This window comes from Rhinoderma darwinii, chromosome 1, assembly GCF_050947455.1.
Source record: "Rhinoderma darwinii isolate aRhiDar2 chromosome 1, aRhiDar2.hap1, whole genome shotgun sequence".
Classification (NCBI taxonomy): domain Eukaryota; kingdom Metazoa; phylum Chordata; class Amphibia; order Anura; family Rhinodermatidae; genus Rhinoderma; species Rhinoderma darwinii.
The window spans coordinates 428,745,659-428,772,431 of record NC_134687.1 but is presented as its reverse complement, the minus strand read 5'-3'; the positions used below and the strand labels follow the sequence as shown (position 1 = coordinate 428,772,431).

Below are 26,773 nucleotides of genomic sequence, written 5' to 3'. Positions count from 1 at the left end.
GGATAATCAGGTAACACTTTTTGTAATGTTGGATCGGTCAACAACACTGGCCAAAATTTGCTCAATGTATCACTCTTTTCTACCCAGTGTGAGTTAAATGTCGTCACAAATCTCACCTTGGGTTTACGCTCATCTTTGGAGGTAATTTGAAGAAGTTGTTCTCTGAGTTTTTTTGCGCTCGATGGCGCGCTTTACAGATGTTACGGTGACTATAACCCCTATGAATAAAACTATCCTTTAACTCATTAGATCTAAATTTAAAGTCCTCAGGGGTTGAGCAGATCTTTTTTGTCCAATTGGGATCGCTTCAATGGTATGTCAGGGATGTGAAGAGGTTGCATGCAGCAGTGAATTAGTTGATGTTTCTTTACGATGGAGATCGGTCTGTAAAAAAACATTTAAATCCCTTTTAATCAAAATATCCAAAAAATCAATGCTATGATGACTCACTTACAAGTGAGGTTAATGTTAACCCCTTCCCGACATTTGCCGTATGGGTACGCCATGGAAAACCATGACTTCCTGCAAATTGCCGTATCCATACGCCAAATGTTTGGCACCGGCTCAGCTTCTGATGCCATCATTGCTGGATCTCAGCGGTATCTTACAGCTGACATCCAGCTGTAATGGCGGGGACCGAAATTAGCTTCGATCCCCGCTCAAACGCGATCGATGCACTTAAGATGTTTGCAGCTCATCGGAACCCCAGCAGAGCCAGATTGGCTTACGTAGCCCCTGGCAAGATGGCACTGGCTCAGGAGCTGATCCGGCGTCATCAGTGGAAGTGAGCTCCGATCCCTGCCATTAACCCCTTCGATGCAGCAATCGAAAGCGATCGCTGCATCTTAGTGGTTGCTAGCAGATCGCCAGCCCTGACAGGTAATCAGGACTGGCGACTGCTGCTATGGCAACAGGAGACACAATGGCCTGCTGCTCTGCCATTACGGAAGCCAATTAGACCCCGCCGGGAGGCGAAGCCTATTCGGCTTGCTGTCAGTGAATAACTGACAGATCTAATACATTGCACTACGTAGGTAGTGCAATGTATTAGAAAAAAATAATAATCAGACAGTTGGACCTTTAAGTCCCCTAGTGGGACTTGAAAAAAAGTATAAAAAAAGTATAAAAAAGTGTAAAAAAAAGTGAATAAGATAAAAGTTTGAAAACAATAAAAGTTTAAAGTAATAAAATAAAACACAATCGCCCTTTTTCGCTTATCAAGTCCTTTATTATTGAAAAAAATAATAAACCATACGTATTTGGTATCGCCGCGACCGTAAAGACCTGAGGTATCAAAGTATTATATTATTTATTGCACGCGGTGAACAGCGTAAAAAAAAAAAGAAAAAAACTATACCAGAGTTTCTGTTTTTTTGGTCACTTTGCCCTACAAATGTTGGAATAAAAAGTGATCAAAAAGTCGCACGTATCCAAAAATGGTACCTATAAAAACTATAGCTCGTCCCGCAAAAAACAAGCCCTCATGCAGCTCCGTCGACAAAAAAATTAAAAAGTTATGGTTCTCACAACTTGGCGACAGAAAAAATACATTCTTTTTACAAAAGTAATTTTATTGTGCAAAAAGTTGTAAAACATGAAAAAGTTCCATAAATTTGGTATCGCCGGAATCGTACTCACGTAATTTATAATGCATGGTGAACGCTGTATAAAAAAAGCTACAAAAACTATGCCAGAATTGCGGTTTTTTGTTTACCTGGCCTCCCAAAAAATAGGATAAATGGTGATCAGAAAGTCGCATGTACCCCAAAATGGTACCAATAATAACTACAGCTCATCCTGCAAAAAAACATCCCTCATACCACTACGTCTATGATAAAATTAGTTATGGCTCCAATAAGTCAGGAAATAAAAAATATGTAGTTGTGCCGGCCCGAGGGGAACATTTCTTCTGTTTCAAGAGGCGATTTATCAAGGACATAAAATTAGGGAACCAGGAAGGGGGGGGGGGGCCCAAACATATCCGCTGGAAGTGAGGCTGCCTGTGTTATACCAGGACAATACTTTCCCAGTAAAATTCCCCAAACTGCAAAGGTGCGGAGTGTGGACCAAAAGGGTCATAAAAAAGGACGCCATATATCAGTGTTACACCGGCCTGTGCAGAAAGGATTGCTTCCCAGCGTAACACACATCTATGGATCATTTTATTGGTTTTTTACCGCATTATTATACCACTTGACTATGCCCCTGATATACTCTACGCAGCTTACATATGCCCCCACATTATAAACGGAAACACCAGCAATATTCAAACAAATCTACTACCAAGCAAAATCCGCTCTCCAAAAGCCAAATGGTGCTCCCTCCGCTCTGAACCCTACAGCGTGCCCAAACAGCAGTTTCCTTCCACATATATGGCATCGTCATACCCGGGAGAACCCTTTTAACAATTTTTGGGGTGTGTGTCTCCAGTGGCATAATCTGGGAATTACATATTTGCCACTGAAATGGCATATATAGGGAAAAATATAAATTTTTAATTTGCACAATCCGCAGCGCCTTCATTTATGGAAAAGACCTGTGGGGTGAAAATGCTCACTACACCCCTTAATAAATGCCTTGAGGGGTGTAGTTTCCAAATGGGGTCACTTCTCAGGGGTTTCTTTTGTTATTTCACATCAGAGCCTCTGCAATTGTGGACCAATACTTTGTAAATCGCCAAATTAGTCCTCAATTTTACATGGTACGCTTTCACTCCTGAGCCTGGTCGAATGTCCAGGCAAAAGATTAGGGCGACATGTAGGGTGTTTCTAAAACCGGGAAACACCGCATAATAATTAGAGAGCTGTCTTGTTATGGTGGCACAAACTGGGCACCACATATTGGCATATCTATGGGAAAAATCCCATTTTCACTCTGCAACATCGAGTGCACACTAATTTCTACAAAACACCTGCAGGGTTAACATGCTTACTACACCACTAGGTAAATGCATTGAGGGGTGTAGTTTCCAAAATGGGGTCACTTCTGGGGGGTTTCCACTGTTTTGGTCCCACAGGCTCCCAGAAACCAATCCAGAAAAATCTGCACTCCAAATGGCGCTCCTTCCCTTCTGAGTCCTGCCGTGTGCCCAAACAGCAGTTTATGACCACATATGGGGTATTGCCATACTCGGGAGATATTGCTTTACAAATGTTGGGTTCTTTTTTTCCTTTATATGTGGAGAAAATGAAAAATGTTGCGCTTACTGAAGAAAAAGGATTGTTTATATTTTCACTGCCTAATTCTAATAAATACTATGAAACATCTATGGGGTCAAAATGCTTACTACACCCCTAGATGAATCCCTCAAGAGGTGTAGTTTCCTAAATGGAGTCACTTTTTGGGCGTTTTCATTGTTTTGTCCCCTCAGGGGCTTTGCAAATGCGACATGGCCTCCACAAACCATTCCTGCTAAATGTGATCTCCAAAAGCCAAATAGCGCTCTTTCCCTTCTAAGCCCTGCCGTGTGTCCAAACAGCCGTTTATTACCACATGTGGGGTATTGTTTTACTTGGGTGAAATTGCTTTACAAATTTTGCGTGCTTTTTCTCCGTCAGTCCTTGTGGAAATGAGAAAAAATTTGCTAAACCTACATTTTCTTTGAAAAAATGAAGATTTTTATTTTCAGGGCCTAATTCCAATAATTTCTGCAAAAAAACTGTGGGTTCAAAACGCTCACTATACTCCTAGATCATTTCCTCAATGGGTGTAGTTTCCAAAATGGGGTCACTTGTGGGGGGTTTCCACTGTTTTGTCCCCTCAGGGGCTTTGTAAATGTGACATGGCCTCCGCAAACCATTCCTGCTAAATATGAACTCCAAAAGCCAAATGGTGCTCCATCCCTTCTAAGCCCTGCCGTGTGTCCAAACAGCTGTTTATTATCACATGTGGGGTATTGTTTTACTTGGGAGAAATTGCTTTACAAATTTTGCGGTGCTTTTTCTCCTTCAGTCCTTGTGGAAATGAGAAAAAATTAGCTAAACCTACATTTTCTTTGAAAAAATGTAGATTTTAATTTTCACGGCCTATTTCCAATAATTTCTATAAAAAACCTGTGCAGTCAAAATGCTCACTATACCCCTAGATAATTTCCTTGAGGTGTGTAGTTTCCCAAATAGGGTCACTTTTGGAGGATTTCCACTGTTTTGGCCCCGCTAGAGCCCTTCAAACCGGACATGGTGCCTAAAATATATTGTAATAAAAATAAGGCCCCAAAATCCATTAGGTGCTCTTTTGCTTCTGAGGCTGGTGCTTCAGTCCAGTAGCACGCTACGGCCACATGTGGGATATTTCCTAAAACTGCAGAATCAGGGCAATAAATATTGAGTTTCATTTCTCTGGTAAAACTTTCTGTGTTATAGAGAAAATTGGATTAAATATTAATGTCTGCAAAAAAATATGAAATTTGTAAATTTCATCTCTACTTTGCTTTAATTCCTGTGAAAAGTCTAAAGGGTTAAGACATTTTCTAAATGCTGTTTTGAATACTTTGAGGGGTGAAGTTTTTAAAATAGGGTGACTTTTTGGGGGTTTCTAATATGTAAGGCCCTCAAAGCCATTCACAACTGAACTGGCCTCTGTAAAAATAGCCTTTTGAAATTTACATGAAAATGTGAGAAATTGCTGCTAAAGTTCAAAGCCTTGTAACGTCCTAAAAAAATAAAAGGATGTTCAAAAAACGATGCCAATCTAAAGTAGACATATGTTAATTAGCAACAATTTTGTGTAGTATAACTGCCTGTCTTACAAGCAGATACATTTAAGTTGAGAAAAATGCAAATTTTTGCAATTTTTCGCTAAATTTTTTTGTTTTTCACAATTAAATACTGAACATATCGAGCAAATTTTTCCAGTAACATAAAGTCCAATGTGTCACGAGAAAACAATCTCAGAATCACTTGGATAGGTAAAAGCATTCCGACGTTATTACCACATAAAGTGAAACATGTCAGATTTGAAAAATCAGGCTCTGTCAGGAAGGTCAAATGTGGCTAAAGAGGGAAGGGGTTAAGAGAGTTCTGGTTTACTATGTTGATAAATGACATTAACTCATCTGGTGTTCCCTGCCAGATCATGAAAATATCATCAATGAACCGGGCCAAAAAAAGGATCCGGCTCATTGACGGTCCATGACCCGACAGAAAAAGGTCTCTTTCCCACAGCCCCAGGAACAAATTAGCATAGGAGGGAGCACATGCTGCCCCCATTGCCGTTCCCTGGAGCTTTAGGAAAGAGGAGCCATTGAAAGTAAAAAAGTTATGTTTAAGGACAAAGTCCAATAAGGACAGAATGAATTGGGAGACCTCTTTCTTGATGTTACTCATCAATAAGAAATTTGCCACTGCATGCAAACCATCCTTATGTTGGATGCTGGTATATAAGGACTCAACATCACATGTCACCAGAATATGGTCAGGGTCCAAATGAATCCCATCAATTTTCAGCAATAGATCAGCTGAGTCACGAAGGTAAGATGGAAGACATTCCACCAATGGTTTCAGATGGAAGTCTAGCCATCTACATATTCGTTCTGTCAAGCCCCCAGTGCCCGATATAATAGGCCTACCTGGCGGATTCTTTGCATATTTGTGTATTTTTGGTAATAGGTACATGGTTGGTATGGTAGGTTCCATTACATTTAAAGAATCCCTCAGAGATTTGGAAATTGTCCCATTATCCATGGCCTCCTGTAGGATCTGGAGTAATTCCAATTGTTCTGTTCTGTTGGATCATGGACCGTGAATAAGCCGGGTCCTTTTTTGGGCCCAGTTCATTGATGATATTTTCATGATCTGGCAGGGAACCCCAGATGAGTTACTGTCATTTATCAACATACTAAACCAGAACTCTCTTAACATTAACGTCACTTGTAAGTGGAGTCATCATAGCATTGATTTTTTGGATATTTTGATTAAAAGGGATTTAAGTGTTTTTTTACAGACCGATCTCTATCGTAAAGAAACATCAACTATTTCACTGCTACATGCAACCTCTTGACATCCCCGACATACCATTGAAGCGATCCCAATTGGACAATTTCTATGTGTCAAAAAGATCTGCTCAACCCCTGAGGACTTTAAATTTCAATCTAATGAGTTAAAGGATAGGTTTATTCACAGGGGTTATAGTCACCGTAACATCTGTAAGGCGCGCCATCGAGCACAAAAAACTCATAGAACAACTTCTTAAAATTACCCCCAAAGATGAGCGTAAACCCAAGGTGAGATTAGTGACGATATTTAACTCACGCTGGGTAGAAATGCGTGATACATTGAGCAAATTTTGGCCAGTGTTGTTGACCGATCCAACGTTACAAAAAGTGTTACCTGATTATCCTGCTATGGCACCTCGCAGAGCACGTAATCTGCGCGATACCATAGTACACAGTTACTTGACACCGATTAAACCCGGTAAAGTGGCACAAAAAGTCCCAAATGGGGGTGTAGGTCGTGCGGGGATTGTTTAAGTTGTCCCAACATTGAACGCTCTGTTTGTTGGAACAAGTATATGACTCTTTATTGTATTTATAGGTAAACACTCACATGTATTATTATTTAACCGTATCATTCTTTGTACACAATTGCACATATTTGTTTATCACTTTTATTTTTATCACATCTTTCATTATCATATCATTCACTGTCAATTACTTTTGAAAATTGTATTATTATATATCTTATTTATATATGTGTACTTCTTTGACTGCACAGAATATTGTATTCACACACTGCTTTTGATGCCTATTTTCATTGTTTTGTTACATTCACCCACTTTGCTTTATATATTGTATATCTGCTCTTCTTGCATGGGCGGATGCATCACGCAGCCCTATCACTAGACATGTTTTAGATGTACAAGTTATTAATTTAACGGTGTATTTATGCCCGGTAAATTAGCATTGATCCTGTCTACTCCGAACAGCGTCTCTGTGTTCTCTGCCTCACTGTGCCGCTCTGTCATTGGTGCGTGGTGACCGGCCTCCGTCTCCGTCACTCGTGACGTGTCGAATACTGGACTCACGTGACTGGGTCTGTTGACGCGGTGACGTGTATCCGGTTCCGGCCCCTCGCGACTGACGTTTTCGGAGGTCCGGCCACTTCACTCTCCAGGACACAGCGACTGATAATTATACAGTGAGGGTAATAAATATTAAACAGAGCATTCTTCAGGTAACGCATGTTCTTGCAATTGGCTTGGCTCCATTTAAATAGGATTAGTCTGCTGTCTAAGACGAAGGCATTTGTGCCGAAACAAGCGTTGGGGTGGACATTGGCTGTGTTTTCTCCTGCATTTATCATGGGTATGTTATATCCTTTTGATATGCTTTGTTAACCTTGCACATGATTGTTTTTCCTTCAGTTTATATAGACCATATACATGTTTAAATATTCACTGACTATACACATGGCTTACTAGCATTGCTATATATATTTACTGTGTTTATGTAGCATCCCGCTACACTTGTATATAGTCACCATATTACTTCTATACCATTCTATGGTTTGTACTTGCACTTGCAAATTAAAATTTGCTATACATATGGCTTACTAGCATTGCTATATACATTTATTGTGTTAATGTAACATACTGCCACACTTATATATGGTCACCATATTATTTCTATACCATTCTATGGTTTCTACTTGTACTTGTATTTTTCTGAAGGTTTGCTATGGATACAAATTTGTACTCTATGTTTATTTGGTAGACACACAGCTCATTGTCCCTTTTTAACTGTTGGTTTACGGATTCCTCATTTTATCTATTGCTCATTGTCCTTTATTATGTATTTCAATAAAGTATTTTTCTATTTTCATAATTTCTCTTGTTTTTTAGCATCTATTCTTTTTAGGTTATATAATGTAATATACATGCCTAAATGCCCTTGCGGTAGGGTCTATGTCGGTCAGACAGCGCGTTTAATTAAAATGTGCATTAACGAACATCGATTGGAAATCAAAACCTATGGAGAAAAAACGAAGGAACAAACTACTTGATCAGTCAGTACACCTTAAAGAAAACATGGCAAAACGACAGTAGCTAAAAAAAAATTCGAATGGTGTATTCTTGAAGAAATTGTAGGAAATGACAGCGATTGCATCAAAACCAAACTACTCCAAAGAGAAGTTTTTTGGATACACACACTTAAAAGTGTGAATCCAATAAGAATGAACGAAATTTGCAACTTTGATATTTTTCTATAAATAAAAATCTATATAGATGTATATATCGTTTTGGACACAAGGGTATTGCGTCGGAACAATATATATTTCGTATTTAGATACTCTGATTACATTTATTAAAATATGTGAATAACCAGGATATCACATTGACTAGTTACATCTACTATTTTAGAGGTTAGAAAATTGAAACGACATTGATAAAACTGTATAATACCCTAAAAAAGAGTATATATATCAAGCTTACTTTTATTATCCTTTACATTTTAAATCACATAAAGATGTTTTCTCTACTCACATCTGTTGACACAATCAGCTGCTCCACCTTCACTATTTAAGCTTGCCCTGGATGTTGCTTGACACGCTTGAGAAAGGGGGAGGCCCCACCGAAGTGTCGCACCTGGCGTAGTCAAACGCCGACTTATCCTCCATGTAGGTCTCTGCCAAAGTCCGCCAGATCTCAAGCCCGGAAAATATGACATCTTACCGGCCTATCTGATTGGAAGGACTTCTTCATATGGGGTGACTACTTTTTTACACTTCTTGCACTATTTTTATAGCGATTTTGTATACTATTATATTTATACAAAGAATATATTTTTTCAACTCTAACAGGTTATTGTCGTACATTTTGAGATATATATATACTCACCGATCATCCAATTTACATTAAAACCACCTGCCTCATACTGTGTAGGTCCCCGTCGTGCCGCCAAAACAGCTCTGACCCATTGAGGCCTGGACACCACAAGACCTCCAAAGGTGTCCTGTGGTATCTGGCACCAAGATGTTAGCTGCAGATCCTTTCAGTCCTGTAAGTTGAAAGGTGGGGCCTCCATGGATCAGATTTGCTTTTTCTGCACATCCCACTGATATTAGTTTGAATTGAGATCTGGGAAATTTCAAATCAACACCTTAAACTTTGTCAAGTTCCTCAAACCATTCCTGAACAGTTTTTCCAATATGGCAAGTCACATTATCCTGCTAAAAGAGGTCACTGTCATTAGGGAATATTATTGCTATGAAAAGGTGTACTTGGTCTGCAACATTGTATAGTTAGGTGGTATGTATCAAAGTAATATCCACATAAATGCAGGGTAACAAGGTTTCGCAGCAGAACATTGCCCAGAGCATCACACTGCCTTCACCAGCTTGTCTTCTTCACATAGTGCCTACTGCTGCCATCTATTCCCCCGGTAAGTGATGCACACGCACCTAGCTGTCCACATGATGTAACAGAAAACGTGACTCATCAGATCAGGCCACTTACTTTTATTGCACCATGGTCCAGTTCTGATGCTCACATTCACATTGTAGGCACTTTCGACGGTGGACAGGGGTCAGAACGGAAACTGACTCATCTGCGGCTATCCAGCCCGAAACGCAGCAAACTGCGATGCACTGTGTGTACTGACACTTTTCTATCATAGCCAGTATCAACTTTTTCAGCAATGTGCTATAGTAGCTTTTCTGTGGGATCGAACAAGACAAGCTAGCCTTCGCTTCTCACAAGTATCAATGAGCACTGGGTGCCCATGAATCTGTCACTGGTTTACCATTTTTCCTGCTTCCAACACATCAACTTCAAGAACTGACTGTTCACTTGCTGCCTAATATATCCCACCCCTTAACAGACACCAGTAGTTTTAATGATATGGCTGAATGATGTACATATATATATATATATATATTTATTTTCTCTGTGCAAATGTGTAGTAAGCATACACATAAACTTAAGGACTTCTTACCTCAATATCAGCCTCAGTGAACTCAATGATAGTAAAAGCCCTGCGGACGAGCTTCCAGTTTGACTTGTCACAGATGGTATTTACTTTGGCACATTCACCCTTGTGATGGAAAATAAAACAGATATGTCTTGTATATATTTAAATTAAAACATCCAGAAAAACACCTGCAGATTTTGTTCTTACCTGGATGAGGTAATTATAATTCTCAGCTTTACGTTCTAAACCCAACCAACGTATCAAATGATCTTCTCCTCCCTCCAATAATTGGTAGAATATGTGGAAATTCCTTTCCCCTTGATTCTGATGGACCACCCGTGACTTCTCTATTAAGTAGCTAAGGATGTGTCCTCCAGCCGGAGCACCCTGCAGGAGTCCAAATAGAGGTGAAAGTGATAATGGATTTACATGAAGAGGCTCCAAATCGTAAGAATGATTTAAGCAACTAGTAAAGAGAACTGTCAATCACTTCTTGTGGTGTATATGTGTACTACTTATAGAGGCTCTGTCACCACATTATAAGTGCCCTGTCTCCAACATAATGTGACCGGCGCTGTAATGTAGAGAACAACAGTGGTTTTTATTTAGAAAAACTATCATTTTTGACGGAGTTATGACCTATTTTAGCTTTATGCTAATGACTTTCTTAATAGACAAATGGGCGTGTTTTACTTTTTGACCAAGTGGGCATTGTGGAGAGAAGTGTATGACGCTGACCAATTAGTGACCAATCAGCGTCATACACTTCTCTCCATTCATTTATTCTGCACATAGTAAATCTGCGTTGTTCACTATGTGCAGTTACTCAAGTGTCCTGACAATGAATATACATTACCTCCAGCCAGGACGGGATGTGTATTCAGAATCCTGACACTTCTCTAACGTTTGTGGTTGATTTACAGCACAGCAGGCGTAGCCTCATGATTTACGCATTATCCCTCCACGTTTTACACACTGCACCCACACTTCATGCATCACTCACATTCCTGACCCTTTCAGTACTGCCCCCTATATTTTACACATGTTATTCACCACTCACTATACTCAGTACTGTCCCCTATATTTCACACATATTATTACTACTTGCACATTATACACAATTCATTTATTTTTTACTACATATCCCATGCACCACACGCCACTCCCCTCAAGGCTAGTGGGAGTGGCTATTATTATTTAACACACCTGAGCACTTTCCTTCGGCAGCGTTTTTGACCTGGCTGCGTCCTGTTGGGATTATACCTGCCCAATTTGTGAGTATGGCCATTTTTTGTGTTTTTAATCTTATTATATGTCCCACTTTTTTTCTGTGCTTAACCCCTTAATGACCAGGCCTGTTTGGGCCTTAACCCCTTAAGGACGCAGCCTAGTTTGGGCCTTAAGGCTCAGAGCCCATTTTTCAAATCTGACTTATTTCACTTTATGTGGTAATAACGTCGGAATGCTTAAACCTATCCAAGCGATTCTGAGATTGTTTTCTCGTGACACTTTGGGCTTCATGTTCGTGGTAAAATTTGGTCGATATATTCAGTCTTTATTTGTGAAAAATTGCAAAATTTAGAGAAAATTTACAAAAAATAGCATTTTTCAGAATTTAAATGCATCTGCTTGAAAAACAGACGGTTATACCACCCAAAATAGTTACTAGTTCACATTTCCCATATGTCTACTTTAGATTGGCATCGTTTTTTGAACATTATTTTATTTTTCTTGGACGTTACAAGGTTTAGAACATAAACAGCAATTTCTCATATTCTTAAGAAAATTTCAAAAGCCTTTTTTTGAAGGTGCCAGTTCAGTTCTGAAGTGGATTTGAGGGGCCTATGTATTAGAAACCCCCATAAAACACCCCATTTTAAAAACTAGACCCCTCAAAGTATTCAAAACAGCATATAGAAAGTTTTTTAACCCTTCAGGCATTTCACAGGAATTAAAGCAAAGTGGAAATGAAATTTGCAAATTTCATTTTTTCTGCTGAATTTCAATTTTATTCAATTTTTTTTTAGTAACAGAGAAGGTTTTACCAGAGAAACACTACTAAATATGTATTGTCCAGATTCTGCAGTTTTTAGAAATGTCCCACATGTGGCCCTACTGCGCTCGTGGACTAAAACACAAGCCCTAGAAGCAAAGAAGCACCTAGTGCATTTTGAGGCCTCTTTTTTATTAGAATATATTTTAGGCAGCATGCCAGGTTTGAAGAGGCGTTGAGGTATCAAAACAATGGAAACCCACCAGAAGTGACCCCATTTTGGAAATTACACCCCTCAAGGAATTCATTTATGGTTTTTGTTATCATTTTGACCGCACAGTTTTTTCACAGCACCTATTTGAATTGGGCTGTGAAATGAAAAAAATTATATTTTTTCCAATAAGATGTCATTTTTGATCAAAATTTCTTATTTTCACAGGGAACAACATACCCCATTTTGTTGCCCAATTTGTCCTTAGTGCGGCAATACCCCATTTGTGGTGATAAACTGCCGTTTGGGCCCATGGGAGGGCTCAGAAGGAAAGGAGCGCTATGTGTTTGTTGGAGTCCAGATTTTGCTGGATTGGTTTTCGGGTGCCATGTCGCATTTGCAGAGCCCCAGAGGTATCAAAGCAATGGAAACCCACCCGAAGTGACCCCATTTTGGAAACTACACCCCTCAAGGAATTCATTTATGGTTTTTGTTATCATTTTGACCGCACAGGTTTTTCACAGCACCTATTTGAATTGGGCTGTGAAATGAAAAAAATTATATTTTTTCAAATAAGATGTCATTTTTGATCAAAATTTCTTATTTTCACAGGGAACAACATACCCCATTTTGTTGCCCAATTTGTCCTTAGTGCGGCAATACCCCATTTGTGGTGATAAACTGCCGTTTGGGCCCATGGGAGGGCTCAGACGGAAAGGAGCGCTATGTGTTTGTTGGAGTCCAGATTTTGCTGGATTGGTTTTCGGGTGCCATGTTGCATTTGCAGAGCCCCAGAGGTATCAAAGCAATGGAAACCCACCAGAAGTGACCCCATTTTGGAAACTACACCCCTTCAAGGAATTCATTTATGGTTTTTGTTATCATTTTGACCGCACAGTTTTTTCACAGCACCTATTTGAATTGGGCTGTGAAATGAAAAAAATGATATTTTTTCCAATAAGATGTCATTTTTGATCAAAATTTCTTATTTTCACAAGGAACAACATACCCCATTTTGTTGCCCAATTTGTCCTTAGTGCGGCAATACCCCATTTGTGGTGATAAACTGCCCTTTGGGCCCATGGGAGGGCTCAGAAGGAAAGGACCACCATTTGGCCTACTGGAGCTTTTCTGGTGCTAAGTCATGTGTGCAGAAGCCCCTGAGGTACCAGTACAGTTGAAACCCCCGAGAAGTGATCCCATTTTAAAAACTACACCCCTTAAGACATTCATCTAGAGGTGTAGTGAGCATTTTGACCCCACAGGTACTGTGTAAAAGATAATGCGCAGCAGATGGTGCAGTGTGAGATTTGCAATTTTATATATGTATATGCCATTTCAGTGTCCAATATAGTGTGCCCAGCATGCGCCACCGGAGATATACACCCCTTAAATTGTAATGTGGGTTCTCCTGGGTACGACAATACCCTACATGTGGCTGTTATCAGCTGCCTGGGCATACGGCAGGGCTCAGAAGGGAAAGATGAGGGGGGTAAGCTGTGCGGAGTGCATCAGGGTAAATTAAAAATCAAGGGATGTATGATACATTTTAAAACAATCTTTTATACAGAGCCCTGGTTTTTCGGGACACGTGTCACATTGGTATATTGTGTTCTTCCTTATCCCCCTCTTATAGCAGACTCTGCACCTCTTTTGACTCTTTCCCTTTCCACCGGTTTGGGGACCTTCTCCTGGAAAGTGTTGCCCTGGTACGATGCGTGTGGCCTCGCTTCCAGAAGTACTGGGTGCCCCCCCTTCCTGGTCCCTAAAGATTAGATCTTGAAATTCCAGGAAAGTTCCCCTCTGGCCTGCACATCGACGTAGCACATACGCATTGTACAAAGCCATCTGTATGATGTGCCCGGCCAGCTTCTTATACCACACCGCATGGCGCTGTAGGGCTTCAGGACTTGATTTGACAAGTCCATCTCTCCCATGTACCTATTGTAGTCCAGGATGCAGTCTGGTTTGGGGGTGGCCTTTCCTTCATATATCCTAAACCTGTAGGTATACCCTGATGCACTCTCGCACAGCTTATACATCTTCACGCCATACCTTGCCCTCTTACCTGGCAGGTACTGGCGGAATTGAACCCTCCCTTTAAAATGTACCAGGGACTCATCAATAGAAAAACACTTCTCGGGGGTGTATGCTTGGGAAAACCGGGCACTGGAACGGTCTAATAGGGGTCTCCGTTTATACAAACGGTCAAAACTGGGGTCATCTCGGAGTGGGCACGGCTCATTATCAGTATAATGTAAGAAGCGAAGTATTGCCTCATTTATTTATTTTTTTAGGTTCCAGTTCATTTCTGAAGTTGCTTTGAGGGGCCCATATATTAGAAACCCCTATCAAACACCCCATTTTAGAAACTAGACCCCTCAAAGTATTCACAACAGCATTTAGAAAGTTTATGAACCCTTTAGGTGTTTCACAGAAATTTAGAGCAAAGTAGAGGTGAAATTTACTCTTTTTATACCATTTTTTTTATAACACAAAAGGATTTATCAGAGAAACGCAACTCAATACTTATTGCCCAGATTCTGCAGTTTAGAGAAATATCCCACATGTGGCCCTCGGGCGGTAATGGACTGAAGCACCGGCCTCCGAAGCAAAGGAGCACCTAGCGGATTTTGAGCCCTCTTTTTTATTAGGCACCATGTCCGGTTTGAAGAGGTCTTGTGGTGCCAAAACATTGGAAACCCCCCAAAAGTGACCCCAATTTGGAAACTAGACCCCTTGAGGAATCCATTGTAGTTTTCTTGGGGTGCATGCGGCTTTTTGATCAGTTTTTATTCCATTTTTAGGTGGCGTGGTGACTAATAAACAGCAATTCTACTATTGTTTTTGTATACTTTTTTTTTTACAGCGTTCACCGTGCGCTATAAATGACATATTCACTTTATTCTGCGGGGCGATACGATCACGGCGATACCAGATGTTTATAGTTTTTTTTTATGTCTTATGGCGTTTGCACAATAAAATACGTTTTGTAAACAATCATTCACTTTTTGTGTTACCTTATTCTAAGAGCCAGAACGTTTTTATTTTTCAATCAATAAAGGCGTGCGAGGACTTTTTTTTTGCGTAACGAACTGTATTTTCCATCAGTACCATTTTTAGGTACATGCGACTTTTTGATCTCTTTTTATTCCATTTTTTGGGAGGTGAAGTGACCAAACAATTGTGATTGTGGTACGGTTTATTAATATTTTTTTTTACGGCGTTCACCGTGCGGGATAAATAACAAAATAATTTTGTAGCTCAGGCCGTTACGGACGCGGCGATACCAATTATGTATAGTTTATTTGTTTGTTTATATATTTTTATTAATAATAAAGGACTGATAAGGGAAAAAGTGGGACTTTTACTTTTATTACTTTTAAAACTTTTATTTTCTTATTTTTACACATCTTTTTTTAACTTTTTTTTTACTTTATTACTTTGTCCCACTAGGGGACATGAGGGCAGGAGGCCCTGATCGCTATTCTAATACACTGCACTACATGCGTAGTGCAGTGTATTAGAACTGTCAGCTACTCACTGACAGCAAGCATAGTGGGTCCTGACGTTGTCAGGACCCACTAGGCTTCCGTCTATGGCATAGCCGGACGCCATTGTTTGGTGTCCGGTTGCCATAGTCACCATCGCCGGCCGCTATCGCGTAACAGGCCGGCGATGGCAGCTTAACCCCTAAAAAGCCGCGATCTCTATAGAACGCGGCTTTTAAGGGGTTAATCAGCGGGGACACAGCGATCGGTCCCCGCTGTAGGAGCTGTGACAGCTGCTGAACAAGACAGCAGCGTCACAGCTCCTGTATGTGTCGGGAGGACGGCCGAAACGGCCGTTACTCCCGAGACGTACTATTACGGCATGGAGCGCGAACGATACAGCTGCCATGACGTAATAGTACGTCAAGGAGCGGGAAGGGGTTAATGACCAGACCATTGTTTTTTCATCCTCACATTCAAAGAGCCATAACTTTTTTTATTTTTCCGTCGACGTAGCTGTATGAGGGCTTGTTTTTGCGAGATGAGTTGTATTTTTCAATAGCCCTATTTGGGGGTCATGTAATTTATTGTTTTAGCTTTCATGAATTTATTTAGAAGAGAAGTAAAAAAAAAAACAGCAATTATGCCAATATTTTTGGGGGTTCCTTTTCCGCTGTTTAACGTGCGGTAAAAATAACATGTTAACTTTATTCTACAGGTAGGTATTAATGCGGCAATTATGTATAGTCTTTTTTACGTTTTAATACCTTTGCACACAAAAAAATAGTTTTAGTGAAAAAGTAATAATTGTGTCACCACATTCTGAGATCCATAATTTGTTTATTTTTCCATCAATGTAGCCGTATGAGGGTTTGTTTTTTGCGGGATGAGTTGTCGTTTGTATTGGTACCATTTTGGGGAACATGATTTAACCTTTATCATTTTTTTATAGAGGGGAAAGTAAAAAAAGCAGCAATTATGGCAATGATTTTTGCACATTTTTTTTTTTAGCCATGCACTGTGCAGTATAACTAATAAGTTATGTTTCTTCTATGGGTCATGAGGATTGCAGCAGTACCTGATACAGTGACCTATTTTAAAAGAAATCTAATAATTTTAAATGAAAGGAGGGTTTAATTTATTTATTTATTTATTGGGGGATACTTTTTGATATATATTTAACTTTATTTAACTTTTTTTTTTTTGATCGTTTGTATAATTCTTTGGAGTACTTAGTATTCCAAAGCATTATGGCCTGTCAGTGTAAAACTGCCTAATAGGTTACCTGTCAAAGCTTCTGGCATGGCCTAGTAGGCAGTTACTGATTGCAGACCTGGGGGTCTTTATTAGGCCAACGGCTGCCATGGTAACCCATGGGCATCGCGGGTGTGCCGATTGGGTGGCAGAGGGAGCCCCCTCCCTCTGTCATACACCTTAGATGCCGCGGTTCCTACTGACAGCAGCATCTAAGGGGTTAAACTGCCATTATCGGAATTGTCTCCAATTCCTGCAGTTGTTACAGGAACCGGGCTTTGTATAACAGCCGTGCTCCTGATGCTGATCTCCTGGGTACAGTGGCAGTACCCACGAAATCCGAGTGACAGAATTAGCACCCACTCATAACGTATATATCCATCGCTCGTCGTTAAGGGTTAATCTCATTTCTTTGTCGTATTTGTTTACAGCAATTTCTGAGATATGGTATGTATTTGATAAGAAAGAAGATGTTGTATTAACCTTGTAGTCAAATTGTACATCCATATATTTTCCAAATCTGCTTGAGTTGTCATTACGGAGAGTTTTGGCATTTCCAAAAGCCTGACAAGAATAGAAATGAAGTATTTGTAAGAAGCAATTGAATCAGTAAATGCTACTTTACATACTATGTATAGAAAGTAGTTACCTCCAGGACAGGATTTGAAAGGAGGAGTCGGTCTCTGATTGTATGAAGTTTCTCTGTGGTTGGACATGCCATAGCCAAGTACTGAAGAATTTTCTTTGATGTCTCTGTTTTTCCAGATCCACTTTCGCCAGATATTAGCATGAAGTGATTGTTTCGCTCTGTACACATCACCCTATAGGCGTTATCTGCAACTGCATATCTGAAGAAAGTCAAAAACAAAGGGCTGTACAGTCAATAACATTATTTCTATTTCTCTTTTCCTATATTGCGCCAGCATAGTCTGCAGTGCTGCACTGAGGTTGTCCCCACTTTTATTGGGGCTTACAATCTAATTTCCCTTTCTCAGACACACACATTAGGACCAATTTCATAGGAAGCCGATTAGCCTATCAGTATGTTTTAAAAAAAAGAAAAAAAAAGTGTTCTTCTAATAGTATTTGTGACACAAATGTTATCAGATGTGTGCAATAGCCATAATGGTGGTGCATGGACATACTGTATGTGCCTTTGGAGCAAGTGCTATTTATTGCCAGACAATATAAGACTTAAACACCCCTTAGCAAGAACCTTTTACAACGTACAGAGGTCTAAATGAGGCTCGAGGGGAGAAAAGTGACAGCTTGATGCATTATCAATATGTATGAGTTCATTTGGATTTATGTAAAGCATCAAAAAAAGTGCCAAGACCTATTTATATTGAACAGTGATACTACAAATGCAGAACACTACTAAACAACTGGCGTGTATATGTGGTTTTAATACACACTCTCTTACATGTGTGGTGGCAGCTCTATGAAATTTACACCTTGGTACACGTCCATCTGCCGTTGAGTATACAGTTCAAGATCCTTATATGGGTTCACAGAAACCAGCAATGTCCCAATATATGTCTGAGAGAAAGATGGAAAAAGGGATTTATATTTTCATGTGACACAGTAGTCCAAAAATAAGTGCACAAAAATTAAATCGGATCACTACACAATAACCATAACTTTTTGGACCCTAATCCAAGTTTTTGCATTCAGGAGTTATTTTAAGTGAATTGAATGTGACTGGTAGTGCTTGTACATATATTTTTGCTGTCCATTATGTTGCAATGAACAAAACACATAAGGTAAAATAACACAAATGCAGTTATGTATATGCCTATTTCATGATGTAGAACTCCACAGTAATTTAGACACCCGCCATTCTTCTGTTCAATGCCACTTATTATGATGAATACAGTTTACCATGTGGCTTCACAGTCTAGTCATTTATTCCCACCAATGGGGTATAATATAAAACTGCTAAGTGCCCTAATATAAGTTGTATAGTGACTCCATAGGTGGTGCTTATCTCCCCAAGATTAACATTTAAGAGCTAATAAATCTTCAGAGACAACTCCTTTAGTTTGAAGACGCTGATCAGCTGATCGCCACAGGTCTTGCTCCGGGAATTTCTGGCAAACAGCTGATTGAAGCCAAAGCCAGCAAGACATTTCCCTTGCTCTGGCTGATGCAGGAAAAATCTAGTATTACACACTAGCCACTCAGATGAATGGCCACCCATATAAGACATGGACAGCTCGGGTCCACTAGAGTGGGAGTCGCTCTTATAGAGGAGCTTTCCGTTCAGGCTCATTGGGGGGCCCAAGTAGCAACCCCCTCTGACTTCCAAATGCCCTAATTTGGCATATGGACAAAGGTTGTCTAATGAAAAGATCCCTTTAAAATCACAATAAAAATGTTTTAAAGGGGTATTCTCATTTTAGAATATGCCCTAAATGTCTAATAGATGTGGGTCCCACCTCTGGGACCCTAACCTATATCCCGAACGGGGATCCCACGACCCCATTGTGCCTGACTGTCGCATCCGCTGGTTGCCGCATCCATATGGAAAGTCAGTGGAGAGGTTGTTGGGAATAACAGAAACAGCCGAGCTCAATATGATAAGCTTAAGCTCTTTCCGTAACTCCCATAGAAGTGAGCTCGGCTGTTTCCTGGAAATCCTGGTCACCTCTCCCCTGATTCTTCGCCTGGATGTGGCAGACAGCAGGTACTCACCAGGCGAGACGGAGGACACCCATTGGGGATATAGGCAAGGGTCCCATAGGTGGGACCTGCATCTATCACACATTTGTAGAATATCCTTTGGGTACGCTATAGCTGTCTAAGACAGGAATATCCCTTTGTAGAACATTGTACCAATATAACAATGTTTTTATGTGTCAATGCCGCAAATAGGCATCATGGCAGTACAGGTTATCAATGTTTTAATGTTGCTTGTAGAATGCGGTTAAATATAAAAACATACTGATTTACACACTTGCTGTAAGAGTTCATGCACATGGCAAAGCCCAGTGCACAATGCCTGTATGGCAGTGCATGAAGGCCATTTGGCTCCGTACTAAGAAGCATGCCACAATTAGTTTTTTTACCGGATTCATACAGAGCCCGAAAGAAAAAAACCTCCGTATCCCACATATTAAAGGCTATGTAAACTATTGAAAGGGATTATATATACATATATATACTTTATAATTAGTTTTTGTTAAAAATTATTTTTACTTTTTGAGATACAGCTGCTTTCTGTTCTGTATACAGAGCAGCTGTATCTTACGCTGAACCCTGTACCTGTCAGGTCCGCGGGACTGAGGGGTTCAGTGTCAGCGGGTCCTACATGTCTCTGACACGCAGGATCCACATGTTATCTATCACATCTAAGTTCATAACCAGGGATACAGAGGTCTATAGCCCTATGTACCTTTATTGTGGTTCTGTAGTCATAATTGACCGTGTGCATGAACCCTTACGCCTTGTTCTCTGTCTTTTTTGTATAAATTGGTGCTTATTCCACAGGGGCAAAATGCTGCATGATAACCGAAGAATTAAAAAATTACATAGATAAGATTCTCCTGGAACCGTTTGCGTAGATTGTCTAGGAAAGCAGTCTCACTGGTGTGGGAATCTAGCAGCACGAAATCTTGCACTCCAACCTTCTCCCGGGCACTAAGGGAGCCCTCAATGTGCATATTTGTGTCCTTCTCATTACCATTTGCCACCTGAAAAAAAAAAAAGCTAAATTTGTATAACTTATAATAGTTAAAAGTACGAGTAAAAGACAAATAAGAAAAAATTTTCATGCACGGACAATATATTGCAGAATGCAGAGGCAGTCTGTGTGCAACCTTATGGTGCCTCTATGAAGCACTGTAATTCCCACTACAAGCAATGCTTCTACAGAAGAAAGCCTTTGTAATACAGAATAGGATAGCGCATGCCAAATGCAGATTTCTATGGGCGACTTATTATGGATTTGTAATTTCAGGTGCATGAGGCATGTATTTTTGACAGATGTTACATAGTAAGGACTTCTAGGACATGCTGCGTTTTTGTTTTTTTCAAACCACTGTATATTCCATACCAGACATTGCCGTGATGTTTTTCTATCTTGGCTTTTTGGGTGTTTTTTATGTTTGTTATTGTCATACAGTAACTGGGTCAGTAACAGGATTTCTAGTAATGATTAATAATATGGCTCCAATAGCAGCAGCCAATCAAAATAATTATCATTGTCTACGAAAAATGACATGCCAATAGCACATCTGTCACAAAGTCCACTAGATGGCGCTTAAATATTTGAAAATAATACGAGAAGAAGCAGTAAAGTAGTATTTATTCGCACATTAATCATTTTTCTGTAATTTCTGCTCCTCCCCTATTTAATCTACAATAACTTTTCAGATTTTTACTTTACCCATTCACGTTATATTTTGACATCATTAACTTTAAAAATATGTTTTTTTTTTGTGTGTTAAATGTACGGTGCATTCAACAAGCATTCAGATCCCTTCAATTTTTCCACATTTTGCTGTTACAGCCTTATTCTTAAATTAAAAAATTTTCTCTCATCACTCTACACACAACACCCAATAACAACAGTGAAATGAGGTTTGTATAAATTTATGAAAATTTATTTAAAGAGGACATGTGACCTCTTTTATTTTTATAAATACTTGTATTTCCCATGAAATAACAATTCTGGAAAATATTTTCTTATAACTCTGAGTTGTACTTTTCCTCTCTTGTTCCTCCTAGAAAGTTATGAATACATTGACAACTGGGTGTTACCATTCCCCTAGTCTCACTATGTCAATATTGACAGTATGTGTAGGGACAAATCTCCAACTGGTAACATCATACATTTCTAGGAGGAATAACAGAAAAGCGGCACAACACAGAGTGGTAAGAAAAACTGTTCAAGAATTGTCATTTTATAGGGAATACTATTATTTACTAAAAAAGACATGTCAGGAGAGTTGGCAGGTCCTCCTTAACCCTATCCAGTCCTGCTCCGTACTATTACGTAGTAGTTGTGCAGCGCCGTGTTAACAGGTCACCATTTCAGCTATTATCACAATGAAGCTGTGATGGGTGCTGTCCTAGACAGCAGCCTAAGGCTAGATCACCCGAGCATTGCGCATCTCGGACGTGAAAAACGACAGTTTTTCACGTACGAGGTGCATCCGTTCTTTTCCCTGCGGGATGTGTTATCACGCATCCCCCATAGACTAGAGTCTATGGAGGTGTAATATGACTTTAAGGACAATAATTACTGACACCGGGATTATATTCGTTTTGTCTTTACTGAACATGCAGAAAATATGACAACAGTCAAAAACTTGAGCTCTAGGCAAAATATAACTGGTGCTCGGTAAACAATACAGTCTCTGCTTTTATCCGGCACTTCAATATAACACAGTCTCTTATAATCCGTAATGATTAAAATATGTTCTCTTTATCCGGTGCCTTAGGATAATAAAGTCTCTTAGCTTCCAGGTTTAGTGTAATGTGATCTTTGAGGTCCGGCAATGTAATACAATGCACTCTCTGATGAGCCGGCAGTTAATGGCTCTATGTTACCTTAACCCCTTAGTGACCAAGCTTGTTTGGACCTTAATGACCAAGCCAAATTTGTCAAATCTGGTATGTGTGACTTTATCAGAGAATAACTCTGTGAAAGTTTTGAATATCCAAGTAATTCTGACATTGTTTTTTCGTCACATGTTGTACTTTATTTTAGTGGTAAAAGTAGACTGATACGATTTGCGGAAATAACTTAAAAAATAGAAAAATTGAAGAAATTTTGTAAAAATTATCATTTTTCCCTATTTTTAACTGCAATATGTCACATATGTACACACATACTGTACAATTTTTTTTATTAAATATATATTTCCATCTCTTTACTCTATTTTGGCAGCACTTTTGAAAAAAAAAAATAATTTTTGAGCAATTTAGAGGACTTACAAGTTAAGTAATAATTTTATAAATTTTGTAGTACATTTTGTTTTCCTGCACCAAGCCAGGTTTTCATAGGCTCATAGGTGTCAGAATGGTGGAAACCCCCACAAGTGACCCCATTTTGAAAACTAGACCCCTTAAGGTATTTATTAAGGGGTGTTGTAAGTATTTTGACCCCACAGTTTTTTTGTAAGAATTCATGCAAAGCAGGCGGAAAAAAAATATAATTTAACTTTTTTCATAAAAGTACCGATTTCTTTGTAAAGCGACCATGAGAATGAAGAAACACACCCAAAAATCTATCACCCTGTTTCTCCTGTTTTCAAAAATGCCCCCATTGTGACCCTAATGCGTTGCCTGGACACACGACAGGGCCCGAAAGGGAGGGAGCACCCGGAGGCTTTCAGGACTCATATTTTGCTTGAAAATGTTTTAGGCCCCACTGTACATTTGGAGAGGTTTTGAACTACCAGAACGATAGAAACTCCCCATAAACGACCCCATTTAGAAAACTAGACCCCTTAAGGTATTTATCTAGGGGTGTAGTGAGTATTTTGACCCCACAGTTTTTTGCTAAATTTAATGCATAGCAGGTGAAAAAAAAAAATAATTCACTTTTTTCATAAAAGTATCACTTTGAAGACCGATTTCTGTGTAAAGCGACTATAAGAATGAAGAAACACACGCCAAAATCTATCACCCTGTTTCTCTTGTTTTCAAAAATTCCCCCATTGTGACCCTAATGTGTTGCCTGGACACACAGCAGGGCCCGAAAGAAAGGGAGCACCCGGAGGCTTTCAGGACTCCTATTTTGCTTGAAAATGTTTTAGGCCCCACTGTACATTTGGAGAGGTTTTGAACTACCAGAACGATAGAAACTCCCCATAAACGACCCCATTTAGAAAACTAGACCCCTTAAGGTATTTATCTAGGGGTGTAGTGAGTATTTTGACACCACAGTTTTTTGCTAAATTTAATGCATAGCAGGTGAAAAAAAATAAAAATTCACTTTTTTCATAAAAGTATCACTTTGAAGACCGATTTCTGTGTAAAGCGACCATAAGAATGAAGAAACACACCCCAAAATCTATCACCCTGTTTCTCCTGTTTTCAAAAATGCCCCCATTGTGACTCTAATGCATTGCCTGGACACACAGCAGGGCTTGAAAGGAAGGGAGCACCCAGAGGCTTTCAGGACTCATATTTTGCTTGAAAATGTTTTAGGCCCCACTGTATATTTGGAGAGGTTTTGAACTACCAGAACGATAGAAACTCCCCATAAACGACCCCATTTAGAAAACTAGACCCCTTAAGGTATTTATCTAGGGGTGTAGTGAGTATTTTGACCCCACAGTTTTTTGCTAAATTTAATGCATAGCAGGTGAAAAAAAATAAAAATTCACTTTTTTAATAAAAGTATCACTTTGAAGACCGATTTCTGTGTAAAGCGACTATAAGAATGAAGAAACACACGCCAAAATCTATCACCCTGTTTCTCCTGTTTTCAAAAATGCCCACATTGTGACCCTAATGTGTTGCCTGGACACACAGCAGGGCCCGAAAGAAAGGGAGCACCCGGTGGCTTTCAGGACTCCTATTTTGCTTGAAATTGTTTTAGGCCCCACTGTACATTTGGAGAGGTTTTGAACTACCAGAACGATAGAAACTCCCCATAAACGACCCCATTTAGAAAACTAGACCCCTTAAGGTATTTATCTAGGGGTGTAGTGAGTATTTTGACCACACAGTTTTTTGCTAAATTTAATGCATAGCTGGTGAAATAAAATAAAAAAAACACTTTTTATATAAAAGTATCACTTTGAAGACCGATTTCTTTGTAAAGCGAACATGAAAATGAAGAAACACACCCCAAAATCTATCACCCTGTTTCTCCTGTTTTCAAAAATACTCTCATTGTTGCCATAATCTGCTTATTAGACCTGTGGCTGGGCCAAAAAGAGAGGGAGCACCCTTTGGCTTTCAGGGCACAATTGAATAAATTCTAGGCCCCATATCATGCATTTAGAGGCATTGAGCTGCCTGAACAAAAAAAAAACACGCAGAAATGACCCCATTTTAAAAACTAAACCCCTAAAGGTATTCATCTAGTGGTGTAGTGGGCATGCGGACCAAAAATGTTTTAAATGAGGAAATAATGGGTATCATTTCAGACACTATGGGTATATAATGTTTTCTTCAAGCTTTTATTACGTTTCCACATGAAATAGAGGAGACGTGGTAGAAGGTTATTTTGTTAGAAATACGCCACATTAATAAATTTGTGCGGCACAGAATAGAAGTGAAGCCGTGTATTCATAACGGATACATGTTGCTATAGACGTATTTGCCTGTACTTATGACTATGTCTTGCTGAAGAAGCAGTTGGTGCCATTATGATGTCATTGTGGACAGAATTCTGTCCTAATATAAAATCAGTCAGAGAGGAAAAAATAAACTGTACTGGAGTGACGGGCAATATCTTCAAACAAATGGAGGAAAATGTATCCAACTATGTTGCAAACTCGAGTCTGTTCACTAGATAGAAGAACACCTGCAGGGCTGTCATGACAAGGATTTTTTTTTTCAGTGACTGGTTGTACAACGTCTCTTTAGCTCCATCAATCCTTATGAGGGACGAATGTGCCAAGTGACGCGGTACACCATAACAGACCCCTGCCCGGCAAGGTAGGAACCGCTATGTGCACAAAACAACCAATCACCTACAGAATATATAAAAGGACAGTGTCCAAAACCATCTATAGGAACAGTAAAGGATCACTAATCCCCAAAATGATGTCAGTATTTCCAGAAGAACCGTAACAAAGCCCATGGTGTATTGATAAGGAACAGCTCAATTATTAGAGATCCTCCAAATAAAAAAAAAAGATCATGCCCGTATCACGGTACAGAATTAGGAATGTAACAGCTGTATGTGGCAGGACATAGTCATAAGAACAGTCAAAATAAAAAAATTGTGGATGTGGGATTTTGTACTGGACAATTAATTCCAGCACTTGATCACCCACAAATAAATAAAAAAAATCATAAGGGGTAAAATTAGTTTCACGGTCTGAAAAAAATGTGCTCTACAACATCTCCCACAAGAAATAATCCCTACTTGGAAAGCCCACGAACTAAAAAGAAAATATAAAGAAATTGACTCCCTAAAAAGGCCCCCAACCCATTATTTTTTTTTGTGTTAAATTCTAGTAATTTGCAACCGTGTGAAAGGTTTCGAAACAGGGATAGTTACAAAGGGCTGGTTTTGATGGACACATGGGGCAATAAAAGCGGGTATCCCTCCTCCTGCCATGCCTGCTACATACCCGACACCTTTTTTGGGGATATTTTTGGGTCTCAGTGGAGGGAATAGGGTGTAAAAAGTGGCGCTCTGAAAGCCTGCGCACATCCTCAGATTCGCAGGATTGTGCCGGTATAGTGGACTCAAAAAGGAGATGCTCAATGACCTTCTCCTGAAATTGAAGGAAAGTGAGCGTTCCTTGGGCTTTTTTGAAAATAACAAAACTGTTATAGGTAGCAACCTGGATGAGGTAGATTGCTACCTTTTTGTACCAGGCCTTATTTTTACGCTTCACCAGGTAAGGCTGAAGCACCTGGTCGGAAAGGTCTACACCCCCCATAAATTTGTTGTAGTCTGTTACACAGACAGGTTTCTGCTTTGCAGTGGTAGCCCCCCTCTCCGTAATTGCCACAGTGGTGTCCGTGTGTACGGTGGACAGCATGTAGACATCCTTCTTGTCGGCCCACTTCACTGCAAGCAATTCCTGACTTGCAAGGGCCATGGATGTTCCCTTTCCCAAACGCCTGGACACCAACTGTTGTGGGAGTCCCACTCTGTTCTTCCATACTGTCCCACAGGCCCCTGTATTTGCAGCATGGAGGGCTTTATAAAGGGCAACGCTGGTATAAAAATTGTCTGTATAGACGTGGTACCCCTTGTGCAGAAATGGCTCCATTAGGTTCCA

At 39.7% G+C, this 26,773-nt stretch overlaps 1 protein-coding gene across 1 annotated transcript in view; it reads right to left on the bottom strand.

Moving 5' to 3' along the window:
• The window catches only part of MYO1H (myosin IH), a 160,818-nt gene that overhangs the window by 104,778 nt on the left and 29,267 nt on the right, over positions 1 to 26,773 (bottom strand). Inside the window, exons 2-7 of the mRNA XM_075853654.1 lie at positions 20,384 to 20,545; positions 18,277 to 18,392; positions 17,503 to 17,701; positions 17,337 to 17,417; positions 10,112 to 10,291; positions 9,929 to 10,027 (exon numbers count right to left, since the gene is read on the bottom strand). Of these exons, the coding sequence (XP_075709769.1) occupies positions 9,929 to 10,027; positions 10,112 to 10,291; positions 17,337 to 17,417; positions 17,503 to 17,701; positions 18,277 to 18,392; positions 20,384 to 20,545 (837 nt within the window). The remainder of the gene's footprint in view (positions 1 to 9,928; positions 10,028 to 10,111; positions 10,292 to 17,336; positions 17,418 to 17,502; positions 17,702 to 18,276; positions 18,393 to 20,383; positions 20,546 to 26,773) is intronic.